Below are 19,414 nucleotides of genomic sequence, written 5' to 3' on the forward strand. Positions count from 1 at the left end.
GTGAGCAGTTGTAATAAATATCATGGATCTTTACACCGACTTCCAAGCATAACTGAATTCAGCTATTTCTGCCACTTAGTAAACTGAAGATTTTGAGTTTGGCTTCAAACACACAACAGAATGCAGAGTGAGACAATCTCTTGTGAACCCACTTATATGGCATTACATCTCATATCAAGCGGAGTTAATGGAAGGTGGAAGAGTAATCTGTACAGTGTGAGCCTCTAATGTTCTCAATGTCTGACCACAATTAAAATCTGAATGGCAAAATTGTGGAAAACAGCTAATTTGGAGAAATTTGTTTAACTCCTCTATAGCCGTTGCTCTGCTATTTCTACCTGAAATTTTGTTATTCAGAAATTAATTCTGTAAAATAGAATTCTCTAAATTTTAGATCAAAATAGCCAAAGTGGGAAAATACTCCAATTCAGTGAGTTTATAGTTTAGCAGGTTTTTTTTGGCATAAAAGTTGCAGTACACATTGTAATCACTTTCAGCATAATTCACTAAAGTGAGAATTACTGGGATTTCAAATTGGATTCAAAGTGAATTTCAAATTAAGGTCTAAATAGTCATACAGAGAACAAAACAGATTTTTGATGAACTACATTTTTGTAATTGGGCTATTTTGGCCTAAAATGTGAAATTCCCTTTGAATTTCCAGCAGTTCTGCCATTAGTGAATAGATTTTAGTGAGTAGCTGTTTTTTTTTTTTTGTTTTTTTTCTATCTGCTATTTTTACCTAAATGTTGCCATTTGCTTTTCAGTTCACTATAAGCGATTGATTGATTAATGAATAAACCTCATTTAAGAAAAATAAAATAGTTTTGTGCAAACTAATATTTTATAATTTGAATCAATACATGTCCAAGCTGTCATATTACTATTGGCAGGCTATGTATAGAATTATATGTATGTGGCTAATTACATTTGTTTATTTGGATGCGAGAATACCCTGAGCCCCACAATGGTAAGGGTGCATCCACTGATAGATCTTTCATTGTGCCTTGATGGAGTGTCCATTGCAGTTTAGTAGAAAACATGCCTTTTTGATCAGTGTGCAAAATGGTAAACTATAACTAATTGTCAGTACCAGTGAGGATTGTGTAGACATTTATAAAACAGAGGTAGATCATCTGTATTTTTTCATCACAATGATTTTTTGGCTGTTATTACTAAAAAAAAAAGCTAAATGGTTTCTTTTGAAGAATTCCTACCTCGGCTCCATGTTTCAGTAAGAGTTTGACACAGGCAGGATGACCTCCGAGGCACGCTTCATGTAGAGGTGATACATGATCTGCGGTAATCTGATTTACACTAAATCCCTTTGGAAATCAAGAACACACAGCACGTTAATAATCAACTAACAATTACACTGTTGCCAGAGAAAGATAGAAATGAAACTCTTCCAGTTCCCTGCACTGTGGGGAAGCTCTATCTATCAAAGTGTCATATTCTGAAAAGTGGTGCAAATATGTAAAAGGGGACGAGCCACCAAAGAATGTGTCGGCAGGCTTTACTGGTTTTCATGGTGATTGCATCATGGTTAGTATTTGCACCATTTTTGATAAATCTCCCCTAGTTTGTGTCTTTGTATAAAATCTTCCACCATGGAAGCCAGTTGAATCAATAGGAACATCTCATTGGTAATTACTCCACCTGTACAACTTTTCACCACGTTTCGTAACTCAACACTTTGGTAGATCTCAAAGATTTTATACATTTACCTCGCTCCTCAGTCTGTGGGGCATAGGGTTGTCACCTAGCTGGTATTTAAAGCTGTCTGGCTGGTGCTGGTTCTCAGAGTGGGTAAAGAAATGGAGCCAGAATATCCACGTCTATTACACAGAATATGTATACACATTGTTATATACACACACTGACACACACAATCGGACATCATATACACACACTGACAAACAACCCCACACACACACACAAAGTAAACACACATGGATAAACCCACTCAGACACAGTATATACACACTGCTGTACACACTTTTAGGCAAAGTATAAATACAATGACAGTGTACACACAATCACAGTATATACACACTACTATAGACACTCATTCAGACAGTATACACACACTGACACAATGCTACACATACACTCAGACACAGTACACATGCAGTGACACAAACACTGTATACACACTGACACACTGCTATGCATACAAAATGCAATATGCATTGTCAGATATAGTGCACACATTGTAAGTAGTTTTTAGTGATTTAGGGAATAGTCTTCTTCCATTTTTTTTTTACTTTTATGTCACTCCCTGTGATATTACATAATATAATATAATGTAATGTTATGTTCTGTGATGTCATGCATATATAATTATGCAAATTAACATGCCTAGTATTCCCCCCCCCCCCCCCCCAAGGATGGTGGCAACATTGATGGGGCAGCATGATCAGCTTCATGCCCTTATCAAGTAATCAATCAAGCTTACTACTTTTCTTGTTACAGCTTTAGCCTTGTCATAAGGAACAGGAACAACTCTGAAATACTCTAATCTTCTGAAACGGAAGTGAACGATGATATTGTCTTTGTGATTACCTGGTTAATGAGCTTGTTTAAAGAAACCAGGCGCCCATGAATGGATGCATCGTGTAGTAAAGACCAGTCCGAAGCAAAATCTGTATAAGAAATACAGTCAGTATACAGAAGGTATTACACATACAGAGATGAACTGTACCAGGTGGCCAAACAATGCCAAGTATTATTGTAATTTGATTAAAAAGTCATTGAGAGTGTATGAAATAGGGCTCGTCATTAAAAATCAGGAATTAATCACTGTTAATCCCAACAACAAGTAGATGTGATTAAAAATTCCACGATCCATTCCTAAAGTCTGCATTGCACGCCACTGATACAGTCTGCCACTTACAGGGTTATTTAGAAAAGTAAAAATTCTAAGGGACTTTTACACCAGAGTAGCTAAACTGATTATTTGGTTATTTTTTTACCTTGAATTGGAAATTCCCTTTATTTGTCACTTTAGTAATTAATCCTGTCCGGCTTTACTCTTTGGCAAAATGGACAACCATCTAGAAGAAGGCCTGTTATTCAATTAACGGTTCCACCAGAACATGATAAAAGGGTCACTTAGTACATGCGCACTTCACTTCGATCATCTGAGCATCGGGGTAGATATCAAAACATAAGCTGGTAGGTATAAAAACAAAAGTCTCTTCAAGTCCTCCCCTTCTTTCCCAGTCCAGACTTTGTGTTACTGTCCAATTACAGACATCATAGTGCAGCTCAATGAGAATTCTTTGCAAGGCAGGTTCCTTGAGCAATTGCTGACTCTTGTGTTAAGTTCCACTGAGCTAACCAAACCAGGAAGTAACAGGTCTGTTACAAGGTTAATTTATAAAAGGTTAATTTATACTGAAATCTGCACTTTTTTTTTTAAATAAAATTAACAGAGGACACATTCTTCAGACATAAAGCTCACCAGCAAGCTAAACTGCTTTAGTTAAAGGGGCACTTCACTGCCCAAATACAAAATAAATAAATATCACTGTTTAGTAGATATACACTGTAGCAGAGCCCTAGTCCTAACAGGGACTTCCCTCCGCTGGTTACACAAAATTACAGTCACGAACAAGTAAAGCAATCCAAGAATCCCACCTTATCCCCAGCAACTGGACGACACTCCGCTCTGGGGGTATAACTGTAATGTTTTAATCTGGCCAGATGGCCTGCTTTTATACAATTTCAGACAGACATAGTTGAGCACGCCCCTGACACTCCCACACAAACAGGATAATCCTTCTCCTGGACCTGAGAGGGGACTAGTTACAAGTTACAAACTCCTCCTCTGTACCTGAGAGATAACAGAGTCAGGAACTGAACTAACTCAATTATCTCCAGGCTCAGAAAAGTTACATCCCCTGATAGCCCCGATCTGGGTGACCAACATATCTAAAAATCACCCAGATTGGTTAAGGGGTTTGGAATTTCCCTGGAAGTCATAATTTTGACGAACCGTGCACATGGTCCTATGCCCAAAACAGTTCCATGAAATCAGTGTAATTGGGCTTAACAGGCTCCTAGGTGGTCTCCGGTTCGTGCGGCCGTTCCCGAACAACAGAATCCTAAATCACACAAATAGAGTTGTTTGCAGGGTATTTTGTATGGCCCATAATCCTGGGGCAGGGGCCTGGCTAACAGGCTCCTCCAGGAGTTTGTCGCAAATGACCAGACCACAGGGCATTTGTCACATATCTTCCCCCCCAAGGGTAGACTAACCAGGTACCTGACCTCCTGTCGGTCAGTGCCTGGGGTAGTCTGGAAACCCCCCCACACACACACACAATTGTTTGACCTGGTAGCCTCCTGCTCTAGACTCGGCCCGGTTAGTTCCATGCTTCTGTGTGGGTGCTGTCCGTCACCCCCACTCTCTCCCTTGCTCCCAGTCGTGGAGCTGTCGGTGCTTGGTGGGCAGAGGCCAGCGTTGGAGCATTGCCAGCTGGGTTGGCCTGCTTGACATCTCTTCCAGAGCAAATGGACAGGCAGGGCAGAGGCCAGCTGCGCTCTGCCCTGATGCCAGCTCTTCTGCTGGGAGGGTGTCTGTGGAGGCCATAGTTCCCTCCACTGCACCCGGGACACGGTTGGGAATTGGTCGCTTGGGAGAGGAATCAACTACCCACTCTCCCTGGCATTCCCGCTGTGGCTGGGGAGGGATGATACCCTCTTCTCCCAGGCTCTCACCATGCCGTTGTGGAGGAGGACTGCCTGTATACTCCTTCTGGGCCGTATCTGGCTGTTGGGGATTTGGGCCGGCTGCCCAGCATCCATGTAGGGCTGGTGCAGAGACCATCTGCACCATCCCATCCCATCTGCACCATCCACGCCAGGGGGCTTGTCTCCGGACGACAGGCCCAGCTGCTGGGAAGTGGGACCGACTGTCTCCACTCCCTGTATCTTTCCCTGTGGTTGGGGAGGGGGACCGACTGTCCCCTCCCAAGGTGTCTCCGGCTGCCTCTGGGGAGAGAGATTGGTTGTCTCCTCTCCCTGCATGATGCACTGCTGCTGGGGAACGAGACCCATTGTCTCTGTTCCCTGGACCTCACACTGCCACTGGGGAGGAAGGACGACACGCTTCTCTCCTTGTAACACACTCTGCCGCTAAGGAGAAAGACCGACTGTCTCTTCTCCCTGGCCCCCACACTGGCACTGGGGCGGGGGTATTCCCCCTTTGTGCCCTCTCACTTGCCAGTTCTGCTGTGCACTGCAGGTACTCGGACACTATTTTCCTCATGTGCTGTATGTACTTCTCAGCAGGGTTGGGCCCATAGTAAGCCAGCAGCGTCTTTAGCATCTTGTCAAATTCTTCCTCACTGTAGCTGGGCACCATGCTTGTTCCTTTCGGCTGGGAAGTATGATCCCACCGCTTGCTACCAATGTAACGGAGCCCTAGTCCTAGCAGGGACTTCCCTTCACTAGTTATACCAAATTACAGTCAGGAACAAGTAAAACAATCCAAGAAAATCCCACCTCATCCCCAGGCACTGGACGACACTCAGCTCTAGGGGTATAACTGGAATGTTTTAATCTGACCAGATGGCCTGCATTTATACAATTTCAGACACAGTTAAGCACGCCCCTGACACTCCCACACAAACAGGATAATCCCTCTCCTGTGCCCTTCTAAGTCATATAGAACTGAACGCAAGTGATGATGGAAGTTCAGCGGTGTTCGGGAGTTTCCGTGTCCGATTTTAGTTCCATGAGATTCATGCCCAAGCACCGCTGCCTGCATTCACGGGAACAAGGTGGCCGCCACCTCGTGGTCATTCATATACGAAATGAGGCCACCCAGACGAACAACTAGAACACTGCGGTGGAAATAGTAACAAGGTGCCATTTGGGCTTAACAAGCTCCCCGGTGGTCTCCGGTTCGTGCGGCCGTTCGGTCCCCGATCAACATCATCCTAAAACACACGAACAGAGTAGCATAGAAAGTTGGCCCTATATAAATCACTATCAAATCAAATAGGGAACAGATTCACCCTAAGTGAATGTATCAATAGTAAAACGAAACAAAAGAGATCTGTCCCAATATAATAGTCAAAGGGATCAGTAAATTGCTTTAATAATTAACTAAAAAAACTCACACAAACAGACACTAGGTCACTCTAGGCTCATGTCTCAATGGAAAATAACTGAGACAAAAGTCGTGACTAGATAGTCTCCTAAGTGAGGAGAACAAACAGACGGGAGGGGAGTGAACGAGACATACACAAAAACATATAAATCAAAAGGGGCAAAAAACCCAAAAAGAGGGGGGAGAGTGAGGTAGATAAACCCCCAACAGCTAGTCGCCACACGGTAGTCGTAATTAGGTTGTAACAAAATTATCAATTTGCACGGTAGCAATATACAACTACAATGTTCATAAGTAACCGGGTTACAGCTAGATTAACTGTGTAGCAAACGGTCGTAGGATTCAAATACAATGTAGCTCAATCTGTCAGGCTATTTGAAATGAACATTGGGTAAGCACCGTATAGAGTGCAAAGCTTATGTTACGTGCAGTAATGGCACAGTGACTAAGAGGTATATAGCAAATGTATAGATGCGACTAGTTGGTTGATGCCCCTCATAAAGAAACAGAAATCCTACCCAGTCAGCGTAGTAAGCATTAATCGGCAGTAATTGCAGAGAGTAGAAATGTAGCCAAACGTGTCCTAAACTGTGCCTTCGAGGGCACCTGTCTAAAATAAGAAAGAATTAGCTGGCTGTACTCTAAGGAGCTCCTGACACTGGATCCGACTTGGTGCTAATGCTAATGTCTCTTGGACTATTGTGTCCATATATTATTATTCTGCTACCTTGCTACAACCCGGATCCCCCTTTCCTTTTTGCTGACTACCAAATCAGATGAATGGAAACAGATCACTCTATCAGCTTTATTGTAGCTTAGTTCTGGTATATATTTTTATAGATCAGGTGCCCTTGAAGGCACAGTTTAGCGGTGCAACTTATTTACCTCTATACTAGACTTATTAACCCAGTAACCGTCAATAGTTTGAGTCTAGTTTAACTCTGCACGTATACCGATAGGTGCCCACGAAGGCACAGTTTAGTTAAACGGTTACCTAATTTATTACCTTTAGGGCTACCACTCTATTCTCTTCTCTTCCACCGGGAGCTTGAGGCTAATGACCAGACCACTGGGCGTTTGTCACATACAAAAAATGAAAACATGCATAGGGTTGTCACCTAGCCGGTATTTGAAGCTGTCTGGCTGGTGCCGGTATTGGCAACAACAAAAAAATGCATTTTTCTCTGACTGGACTCTGAGTGGGTAAAGAAATAGATCCAGAATATCCACATCTATTTGAAATTCACTTTAAATTCTCACTTTAGTGAATGCATTTAATTAAGCAGTATATATAAAAACAGCTTTCAAACCTGCAGTTCTCTTGTGTGCTGCCTTTGCATGCCCACCCTTCTAACTTCGCCTAGACTTTCAGTGGCTGTCCAATCACGGACATCCCAATGCAGCTCAGTGAAAAGTCTTTGCAGAGCAGGTGCTCGGAGTGATTTTTTTCATCTTGAATTTAGCTTAACTGCGCTAACGAAAACCAGGAAGCAATTTTACCTGTGGTCTGCTTGAATGCCAAGGGGGTGTAACTAGGTTAGTTTATGAAAGTGTACGTTTCAATTAAAATCTGTACTTTTTGTAAAATGAAAAAATTAGGACACACTCTTCACACATAAAGCTTTTTGGCAAACTAGAGTGCTTTAGGGGTCTGAAGTGTCCCTTTAATGAAAGCAAGCATTTCTAGCCTTTGCATAGTTAAAGTTCTAAAGTCTTTTAAAACTATTTTGGTAAAGATATCTGGACGATAATTGTTGTATATTTACGGTTTATACTGAAAGGATAAACAATTTATCAGTAAACTGAGGTTTTAACCATTCATTATTTATGAACATGTTATTCATTGTCACTCAATAAATATATTTTATGTAAGCAGTGTTTAAAGATTTATTCTGGCGCAGAAGTGTATTTAAAAATATGTTCCCAGTCACCCTTTAGTACGCAACACAAATTTGTTTATTTATTCTAACTTTCTGTTTTTTTGGCACATTTTAAAAAGACAGCATGTGTTCCTGTGTATAACTGGGAATCAAATACATTTCCATTACAAAGAAATCATACGGTGTAAGTCATCTGTGTATATCAGCATAATAGCAAATTATAAAGACTTCAATTGGATACAGATTATTAATCCCATCCCCCACCCCTTCCAAATTATGCTTGTCCAATCCTATATTCTTGTGACAAAAGCAATATGAAAAGGAGTTTGACCTATTTTGAAAAAAATAAATACTAGTTTATTTTACAACTATCTTGAATAAAAAGTAGGTACAACTAGTATAACAGGAATCTGATGTCTTCTTTGTTTCTTTGTTGTTTTTATTTAACTTTTTTTAAATGTATTTATTTTAGTATTGGGATTGTATCTTTATGCATTATTTAACCATAGTGCAACTAAATGCGTACACGGCTAGACATTGTTTCATTCTTGAGTAATATATTTCCTTTCTAACACAATGCTCTGTGTATTTAGAAATATACCACAAGTAGATAAGATATGTGGATATCACTTATGTTCTGTCTAACTATATTACCCATAGCAAATGTATGTTATTAGTCCAATATTTAGTATTAAAGGGACACTCCAGGCACCCAGACCACTTCAGCTAATTGGAGTGGTCTGGGTGCTGTGCCCCTATTTAACTTAGTGCTGCAATGTAAAACATTGCAGTTCCAGACAGGGCAGGACTGGCCCACCGGGATACCGGGAAATTTCCCAGTGGGCCGTCGGCACCTGGGGCTGGACAAACAGCTGGCTCTTCTGGCAGCCGCAGGGGGGAGCTGGCTGTTCTGGCTCTGCTCCCTTGCGCGCTACTTAATAAGAACGGGGCCGGAACATGACGTCATATTCCGGCCCCGGTCTCATTAAGCTGTGCGCTGGGGAGCAGAGCCAGAACAGCCAGCTCCCCCCTGCGGCCCGCCAGATGAGCTCCCCCATGCGGCCACCATGTGAGCTCCCCCCTGCGCCCGCCAGAAGAGCCAGCTCCCCCCTGCGGCAGCCAGCACACCTGACCCACCTGTCTGCCCTGCACGACTTCCTGGCCGGTCGCCCACAGATAGCTATATTATGTGTATGAGTGTATGTGTGTGTGTGTGTGTCATGGTGTGTGTCTGTATGTCATGATGTGTGTGTGTGTGTGTGTCATGGTGTGTCTGTCTGTGTGTCATGGTGTGTGTGTCTGTCTGTCATGATGTGTGTGTGGGTCTGTCATGATGTGTGTGTGGGTCTGTCATGATGTGTGTGTGGGTCTGTGTCATGATGTGTCTGTCTGTCTGTCATGATGTGTGTGTGTCTGTCTGTGTGTGTGTCTGGCTTTGTCATGGTGTGTGTGTCTGTCTGTCTGTCATGGCGTGTGTGTCTGTCTGTCATGGCGTGTGTGTCTGTCTGTCATGGCGTGTGTGTCTGTCTGTCATGGTGTGTGTGTGTGTGTGTGTGTGTCTGTTATGGTATGTGTGTGTGTCTGTCTGTGTCATGGTGTGTGTGTGTGTCTGTCATGGTCTGTCTGTGCCCTGGTGTGTGTGTGTCTGTCATGGTATGTGTGGGTGTGTCTGTCATGTTATGTGTGTCTGTCATGGTATGTGTGGGTGTAAAATAGAGAATGGTGGTGAGAGCACACAAATTGAAAGACAGATAAAAAAATCAGATAATATTACCCACTTGTATGATACACTAAAAGGGAGAGAAAACACAACATAGGGTAATAACGTCAGATTAAAATAAACTTAGAACAAAGGAGGCAAATTGCACTCACAAACAGGGGGCCAATTAGAAGCTGGCCCAAGCTACACGCCTTGAACAGAAGAAATCTGGAACAGGGACGAATTGTAGAGGGTGTCTTCCCAGGGTAAGTGCAACACACAGGAACGCAGGTTGTAGATTGCACACCAAATTTAATATAAATTACAAACAAAATAGACGAAATAATTAAAACGGAAAGTCCCATAAAACTTGCAGTAAATGTCCCAAAAACGTCCTCCGGGTCCACCTTACGCGTTTCGGCACAAAGCCTTCATCAGAGGTGCTGAGTGTGTCTGTCATGTTATGTGTGTCTGTCATGGTATGTGTGTGCGTGTCATCTGTCATGGTATGCTTGTGTGTGTGTGTGTCTGTCATGTTATGTGTGTGTCTGATAAGGTGTGTGTGTGCGTGTCATCTGCCATGTTATATGTGTGTGTCTGTCATGGTGTATGTGTGTTTCGAAATAGTGTTTTTACTCACCTTTGTTTTCCCCACGCCGTGCTGCGGGGCTGGCATAGATTTTTTTTCCAGTACTGCTTTGTATCCCCAGTCCAGCCCTGGTTCCAGAGAACTACAATGTTTACATTGCAGCTGTATGTCTGCCCTCTGTGGCTGTCTATCACCTGTCTATCACCTTTGGTCGGTTATCTAATGCTAGACGTCCTCACGGACCTCCAGCGTCAGATTTTCCCCATAGGAAAGCATTGAATAATAAAGATAACAGACTTTTGAGAAAGCCTTTGGCGAAACATGTTAAGTGAGGACTTATTTTATCCAAAGTTTGTTTATTTGTTTCTACTTATATAGCTGTTGTTTCCAGCTTTTTATTTAATAAACCTACTATTGTATACATCATCACCTGTGGAATATATCCTTCATACAACCCTCATCATCCTTCTGGTTCCAGCACATATCCCTAGGTGGGGATTGTTCTACCTCAAGTTCTTCATACCAGAGCAGAACATTGATCTGGGTGACGTAAGTAGGATATTTTTCTCCATCAATACCAATTGTTTGTATATACTATACCATTGGATTTCCAATATTGTCTTTTTTCACATATACCTTCTCCATCCTGAAAACAAGCTCCAAAGACCCTCCACTTATATCCATAGACGGGGATTATTCCATCCAGGCCTTCATGATAGAGCTGAGACAGTTCTAAAAAGTGTGAGTGTGCACAAATGCCCATTTGTACTCCCTTCACAAACATCTACTGTACTGCACCATAATCTATTTCTTGCTTTGTACTTATAGATTCATATACTAAGAATATCATCTGTATCGTATGTATATATAATCTTAAGCAACAATCCTGCCTGTCATCGGCGGGACATCAGCGCTGGATTCAGGTAAGTAGCTAAAAGGGTTTTCACCTCTTCAGCAAAATGGGATGGTGGCAAGTGGGAGGGGGGCACTACAGGATCCTGCAGTGACAGGAAAACGGGTTTGTTTTCCTGGCACTGGAGAGTCCCTTTAATATTTTTCACAGGCTCTCCCGACTGGAATTAATTAAACCATTGTATTTTTACAGCAAAACAATGTATCCAAATAATGAAAGCTAAATCTAATACTCACATTTAAGGTTATTACATCCCTAATATATCATCAGTGAAGAATTGTATAAGATTTGAGTTCTAGTTTAAGTACCTCTTGATATTCACTAACCAAACTAATTTATATACATAATGTTTCAAAAGACAATAGGGGAGATTTCTCAAACTGTACGTGTTCTTATTCATTAAGTTGTTCTAAATTTGTCTAAAAAAAAGTGTCAGCATTTTACTGCCTAAATATGTCCATTAATTTGTAGAAAAAAATGTCTATTTCAAAAACAACAGTCACATTTCTAGTATTGGAAAACAGACAAGTGAAACAGAGAACTCTCCTAATGAAAAATGTGATTGAAACATTAATACATTTGTCACCTAAAAAAAGATCTGTACTTTTTAAATTGACTGTAATGGCACAAAAGAAGCAACAGATTTAAAGAAAAAAAGGACAGATGTGTGTCAAACACAGAAGGGTGTAAAAAAAAAAAAAAAAAATATGTGTAAAAACTGTCGGGGACACTTGTGATAAAAATCACCCAATTTGTATAAAAGTGATTACACAGGACAGGCCTGCCTTATCCTTTTAGTTAATGTAAAGCTGCATGTGTAAAGTCAGAGTATACTATTTTGGAAAATGTACAGAGTCTATGATATATGACTTTTTAAACACTAGGCATAGGCGTGCGCACGGGGTGTGCCGGGTGTGCCTGGGCACACCCTAATCCCCGCGGCACGCCTGTGAGTCCTGCAGGAACGCTGTTCCTGCAGGTACTCTGCCGCCCCCAAAATGCTTTCCTCCTCCTCCCCCCGTCATGGGGGGGAGCAAGAGGTGATGGACACCCGGACACCCGGACACCCCCCCCCACTCCCCCCCCCCCCCCACCCCCCTCCGGTCGGGCGGCTCTCTCCATACAACAAGCGGCGAGGGAGCTGTGTGCTCTCTGCTCCCTCTCGCCGCGCGCCGTTTGTTGATAATGGGAGCCGGAATATGACGTCATATTCCGGCTCCCAGCTACAGCAGACAGCCCGCGCGGTGAGAGGGAGCAGAGAGCACACAGCTCCCTCGCCGCTTGTTGTATGGAGAGAGCCGCCCGACCCACTGGACCCCAGGGACAAGTCCACGCCAGCTCTCCAGGTAGGGAGGCTGGGTGGACAATTTTTGTAAAAAAAAAAAATAATTTGTCAATGTGTGTGAGTGTGTGTGTCTGTGAATGTATGTGTGTGAGTGTCTGTAAGTGTGTGTGTGTGTCTGTGAGTGTATGTGAATGTGTGTGTGTCTGTGAGTGTTTGTGTGTGTGTGTCTGTGAGTGTATGTGTCTGTAAGTGTGTGTGTATGTGTGTCTGTGAGTGTATGTGTCTGTAAGTGAGTGTGTGTCTGTGAATGTATCTGTGTGTGCCTATAAGTGTGTATGTGTGTCTGTGAATGTATGTGTGTGTGTGTCTGTGTCTGTAAGTGCGTGTGTCTGTGAATGTATGTGTGTGTCTGTGAGTGTATGTGTCTGTAAGTGAGTGTGTGTGCCTGTAAGTGTGTGTGTGTCTGTGAATGTATGTTGTGTGTCTGTGAATATATGTGTGTGTGTCTGAGTATGTGTGTGTGAGTGTGTGTACGCGTGTATATATATATATACATATATACACACACACACACACACGAGTGTATATTTTTTTGGGGGGGTGGGAATCTTGGGAGAGATCCCACACTTTATTCCCCAGGACTTGACACCTGCCGGCAGGGGAGATCTCCGGATCTCCCCTGTCGGCTCATGCAGAGCTGGCGCTATCTAAGTGCCGGCTCTGCTCTTAGCCTCCATGGGCCGGCGGGGAGATCAAAGATCTACCTCACCAGCAGCATGGAGGGAGGCAGGAGAGGACCCGGGGAGCTCTAGACAGAAGCTCCGCCAGGTTCCTCTCGCGAGATCTGAGCGTTGCCGCGGCAATGCTCAGATCTCGCGAGAGTGAACTCTAGGCCCGCAGGCTAGAGTTCACTCTCCCTTGGACAGCAAGGATCCCCCCTCCCTACATAAGGTAAGAAGGGAGGGGGTTATTTACTAATCTGCCCCCACCTTCACAATCCCTCCAAGCATACAGCACACACACAGCACCTACACACATACAGCACCCTAACACAAACAGCGCGCACACACGGCACCCTTACATACACAGCACACAAACAGCACCCTCACACACACAGCACACTAACAGCACCCTCACAAACACACACAGCTCCCTCACACAAACAGCACACTCACAAATACACGACACAAACAGCACCCTCACACACACATATCACACAAACAGCACCCTCACACACACAGCACACTAACAGGCCCCAAACACACATACACAAACACCCTCACACACAGCACACTACCAGCACCCTCACACACAGCACACTACGAACACCCACACACACACAGCGCACCAGCAGCACACACAAACAGCAGTATATGTATGTGTGTGTATGTATATATATATATATATATATATACATGCGGCGTGTGTTTGTGCTTTAGGGTGCACACCCTAATGCAATAGGCTGCGCACGCCTATGACACTAGGCATAGTTTTTGATTCAAAAAGACCAATAATTAGAAACCAGTCATGAATTGTACAATTTTGACCTTTTGGGTCTCGTCAGCATGACAATGGTCCTGGTCTAAAAGTTGAAGTCGATCTATGAGCACAAAGCTAGTAACAGTCATTTTTAATTTGCACCACATTGTGGGTTGAGAATTTATCAGCTTTGGTCTTAGAACAACTTTTTTGGCACCTAGTTATATAATCACAGGGAGGCTTCAACGCTTAGACCAGAACCAGTTCCATACTGCTGAGAACCAGAAGTTTGAAACTTCAAAGTCCATTGCTGTTTGCTGGTCAATGGTTCTAAACCAATGGTTTGGTTTAAAACGTTGTGTTTAAAACAGTGTTCCTTCACTAGCGGTACCTACAGAAATGCAGGATGAAGTCTGAAATACGATGCCTGTCTGTGCTCATTTGAATGTTGAGCTTGGAATTCCGAGCTGATAGGGGAAACATGATTTATTGGAATTACTTTGCGCAAGGCAGACTTTCCCAAAGTCCATCTTAAGATATATAGGTGATGCACTATTGCACAACAATACATTTTTAATTTGCATCACATGGTCTGACTACAAATTATAATAATTGGATTCTCACACAGCAGATACAAACAATTTCTTACCCTACATAATAAACAAACAAAATGACTTTGCTAGATAGAGGTTTATAGAATGAGATCCGACACCAAATACCAGAATGAGAGGCGTCTAATTGATGGAGGGAGTTTACCTGCTGCTGAGATTTACACGTTTAAAACCAGCAGCTTTGGGAATGTTATACAATTACAATACTCACATGTATAGTAAAATTCATCCACAAGCACTATGAACTAAAGCAGAGATTTCTAAACTTTTGTATCCCCTCTGTTATATAACTAACGATTCTCACACAGCCAATATCTCATTATCCTTAGTGTAAGAATGAAACGATAATTTATTTTGTGACGTCATTATGTTGTGCAGTTATGCAAAAGTTGTTAGTGCTTTGCAAATAATAACAATGAGCCTAACTGAAATATTTGGGGTAAATGCTAAATTCTATATAGAAGGTGAGAGCTCACCCATGATGTGCATGTATACTACAATATATTAAAAATGAAGAAAAAGGATTATAGCGATCCACGTTTAAAATGGAAAGTCTGGCAGCGACCTAGTGATATCAGACATATGGCGTTTTGACCATTTATGAAGTGTAATAGTGAGTTATGTGGAGCAAGCATGGTTCTCACTTATATCTTTGGTCATGATGAAAACAAACACAGCAGTCAGACATTTTTGTTTACTTTAACCCCTTAAGGTCCAAGACTGTTTTATACCCAGGGTCTGAGTAATGTCTTGCTTACTTGGATATAGGACTTTGCATTTTATTAGGTGTTTTTTTGTACTTTTGTCAATTTATGTAAGAGTTTTTCTAGATACCATGTTACTTATGAGGTCTGTCTGTATTTGTTTTGTACCATGTTGCATATTTTTCAATAAATGGAGTACTTTAAAGGGATCTACATTGTGGGGATGATTTTGAGCTTACTGATTACATATAGCTTTTTTGGGATTGTGGTGAAGATGGAATTTGGAACTATGGAACTAGCACCAACAGCCCAGCAGTGAATGTATCAGCTATAGTAAGTAACCAATGTGTACTTAATTATTTTTTCCTTTTTATCTGAGTTGGGGCATAAAGGCCATGTGCTGAGGATTTTTTTTTTTTTATGTGTTTTTTTTTGTTTGGTTTTATATTTAATATACAGCCATCTTGGCCTGCGTTTCATGTCTATATTTATCTGTTATCATGTCTATTTTTATCTGTTATACTTATGAAGCTATAAGTAATGCTGTCCTAGGATTTCTTATAGCTTCGTAAGAAGCAGTGCGGAGAAGGGAGGTGAACTCAGGACAATAAGAAAAAAAATTAATTATGCAGGATTTGCAGAGGTGTTTACTGTGGTAACAAAGTCTCCAGCTAACAACACCAATATCCCAGGGGCTACCACACTGCTTTAAATATAAAAACATGAAATATAGGCATTGCCTGTGGGTTTAATGAAAATCACAGAGACTTGTCACAAGGGAAAATAGCAAACATTGACTGCAGTTCCGTCGTGTGGTAAACTGCAGTCACTTTCTCACAAGAAATAAAATGTTGCTCTCTAAATTGCTTTTCTCAAACTAAATATTTAGAAAAAAAATAAATAAATAAAATTGTGTCACCCCATCTAGTACCCATGTCTTGATACATAAACAGAGTTAAACCTCACTGAATATATTTGATATCTCTCCAAGACGGTGTCTGGAATAAGAGTTCCGGCAGATTCTATAATAAACACCATGCTGGTCAAAGTTCTCTTTTAAAATAACTCATAAGCACACGGATGTTGGAGTAGACAGTTCTTTTAGGAATTGCAGCTAAATGGTCTCTAATATAGGACAGCAAATTAAGCACATTTGTTATATTTGCTTTAATCATGTTATATATGTGATAAAGGTTTCATAGAAACATAGAATGTGACGGCAGATAAGAACCATTCGGCCCATCTAGTCTGCCCAATTTTCTAAATACTTTCATTAGTCACTGGCCTTATGCCTATCCCACGCATGCTTAAACTCCTTTACTGTGTTAACCTCTACCACTTCAGCTGGAAGGCTATTCCATGCATCCACTACCCTCTCAGTAAAGTAATACTTTCTGATATTTTGTTTAAACCTTTGCCCCTTTAATTTAAGGCTATGCCCTCTTGTTGTGGTAGTTATTCTTCTTTTAAATATAGTCTCCTCCTTTACTGTGTTGATTCCCTTTATGTATTTAAATGTTTCTATCATATCCCCCCTGTCTCATCTTTCCTCCAAGCTATAGCCATAGCCAAAACTTTGATCTGTTTGATTCAATGCAATAACCTAGTGACCTGTTAGCTGCAAATACTGTGTTCTGTTCCTCAAGAATTATATTATGTGGAATGGGAGTTGTGGTTCAAGCATCAGTGGGGGGCGGAGCCTGGCAGCCAAACAGCCTAGACGTGCTCAGCAAGGGCTCCCGTATTCCGACTACCAAAATCGGGGTGCCCTACCTAGCAATCTACACCCACGGACCGCAGCTTCCATTCAACCTACTCGGGAAGGGTCACTGTACCCGGCGGTATCTTTTCCGGGCTCAAACGAAGCCACACGGACACATTTGAAGCTTGCGGCCTAAATGATACTGAGCCACGGAGAGACAGCCGCTCTCCTGGCTCTTTAGCTGAAGCTGGGACCCCAGTGAATCTCCCCCCCCCCCCCCGACCGGCGGGGGTTATCCAGGTCCCCACCGATCAGCCCCACTCACCTGGCTGAACGCAAGCACCTAATCCTGCAGGGTATCGAGCTCCAGCACTCCCCGCCTCAAAATGGCAGACGTCCTTTCTCCCAGCGAGCCCCGGCCACAGTCAGCAGAACCAGACGGGTGTGCCACAATAGACCGAATGCTGAGACATATCAACAACGTTTTCGCTTGTTTCTGGGAGCAGCTAGAGGCACGAATGGCAGCAACAACAACTGGGGGACAGAGGCAGGCCGGAGATGGAGTGTACAGGCCCCAGTCGGGCACAACCTCCCACCAAGCATTTAAGCCTCACACACTGAGCAACCTGGGCTGAGAACCAACAGGGACTTTCTCCCACTGCATCTACTACATCGGCAGAAGCGCAAACACCACAAGCGGCGACCCACCACCCAGAGCTACTGTCAGAGGAAGGACTTGGCCTCGACTGTGAGACCCCTAGTCCATGGCACTATGAAGCAGGCCCTCAACAAGGCCCGGAGCTGGAGAGAGGCCACACATAGCCCAGGCCTGGGACTGCCACCGGGCCACCTCCAGGTCTTTCCATGCCTTGGTATCGGCTGAAACCGGACTCTCTAACCCTGGAGCAGCTTGTCGAGCTCACATGCTCCACTGAAACCTGCTAAACCTGCTACTCCAGGCTACACCCTTATCCCTGACCTGACTGATTTTTTTTTTCTTTTTCTCTCTTTCATGTTGTGGTTACTTTTGTTTATTCCTAGGGAGAAGTTATGTTAAATCTGCTCCACCTTAGACCTAAGCAGTATAATTGTAAGCTAGAGAGCCCAGGAGACGTGGCCACACACTTTAGTAAATACGCCCCTAATATACAATGTTCCTGTTTAGAGTCGGTTACCATGCCTAGCCAATATACCTTGATCGCAATGACTGTGTATGCTGTTAGTCTGGGTTACATATACACGCCTCTAACTTAAAATGCAGCCTTGACAGCGGGTGCCGGGCCACGGTTGTTTAACCGCTATACAAACCTTTAATCCAATCTACTTAGCACAAGATGTAATCGACTAGTATCATATACACTATTCGCATAGTCAGCCTAGCTCGTCAGTTATGTTGAACCTATATCAAAGTTTACAAGCTAATGTTTTACTTTATGTCTGACTAGTATCGTTTAAACAATGTGCAGTAATTACAAATGCCATACTGACGTTATACATATTACAAATGCGCTTGTCCAAGCTGTTGTGGCCTCATAAGTTTACAAGCTGATGTTTTACTTTGTTTGACCATAACCACTTAAAAAATGTGCAGTAATTATAAATGCCATACAGATGTTAGACATGTTACAAATCCGCTTGTCCTAGCTGTTGTGGCTATCCAAGCAAGATGTAAAGCTTGCACAAACAAAAATAAAGAATTAATAAAAAAAAAAGTTCAAGCATCAGTGGATACCAGTTCCTGTGTGCAGATCTTTTAAGTAAATAAATCTTACACGGTGAGATTTGGTGACTTGTGAGTTTTAATGACTTGATAGCCCAAATGTTAGACCAAAATAACAGAGTTGAAATTTTGGCTGAACTGGAAAATTATACCAATTTGAATGTTTCAGCATTTATTTTGTAATTCTGTTGTAACTAGATCCCTACTTGTTAAAAGTAAATTTGCGAATTTCATGGTTTTGTATATGGCATGTTTAGTCAAGCACAGCATTCCTTCTAATGATGTCCTCACACGGCCAGAGATACAGAAAAGTTGCTTTAAATATATGAGTTGGGAATATTTAATTTTTTTCACTAAAGCGATAATTGTTGAGAAGTGAAACAAACATTTTATTTAGGCCAAACTCGATGAACTATTTTGACCTAAAATTGCAGTTGCTTTTTTAGTTTTACACATATACTAATTTTGAAAATAGATCCCCAAAAAGATGTGTGTGATTGTAACAAACAGCCAGGATATCACTTAGAAAACAAAAAACAATTGCAACGAATGTAGTTCTACAATAGACTAGTTTATACTTTTTAGCCACAGCTGCTCTATCGTATGCCACGATTTACTGTTTTAATATTGCCATGTATTTTAAAAACCTTCATCTTGTGCTATTCTCTGTGCCTTTTAAAAGTATTTAAATATCAAGTCTGTGCATATTTC

The 19,414-nt window shown here is 42.2% G+C and overlaps 1 protein-coding gene across 4 annotated transcripts in view; it reads right to left on the reverse strand.

Annotated features, from left to right (window-relative positions):
• Positions 1-19,414, reverse strand: part of ASB9 (ankyrin repeat and SOCS box containing 9) — a 38,117-nt gene that overhangs the window by 13,407 nt on the left and 5,296 nt on the right. For all 4 annotated transcript variants that reach the window (XM_063449084.1, XM_063449102.1, XM_063449111.1 and 1 more), the window contains 2 exons: positions 2,566-2,645; positions 1,218-1,325 (listed from right to left, as the gene is read on the reverse strand). In XM_063449084.1, the coding sequence (XP_063305154.1) occupies positions 1,218-1,325; positions 2,566-2,645 (188 nt within the window). The remainder of the gene's footprint in view (positions 1-1,217; positions 1,326-2,565; positions 2,646-19,414) is intronic.

The sequence above is a fragment of the Pelobates fuscus genome, chromosome 1 (assembly GCF_036172605.1).
Source record: "Pelobates fuscus isolate aPelFus1 chromosome 1, aPelFus1.pri, whole genome shotgun sequence".
Taxonomy (NCBI): Eukaryota; Metazoa; Chordata; class Amphibia; order Anura; family Pelobatidae; genus Pelobates; species Pelobates fuscus.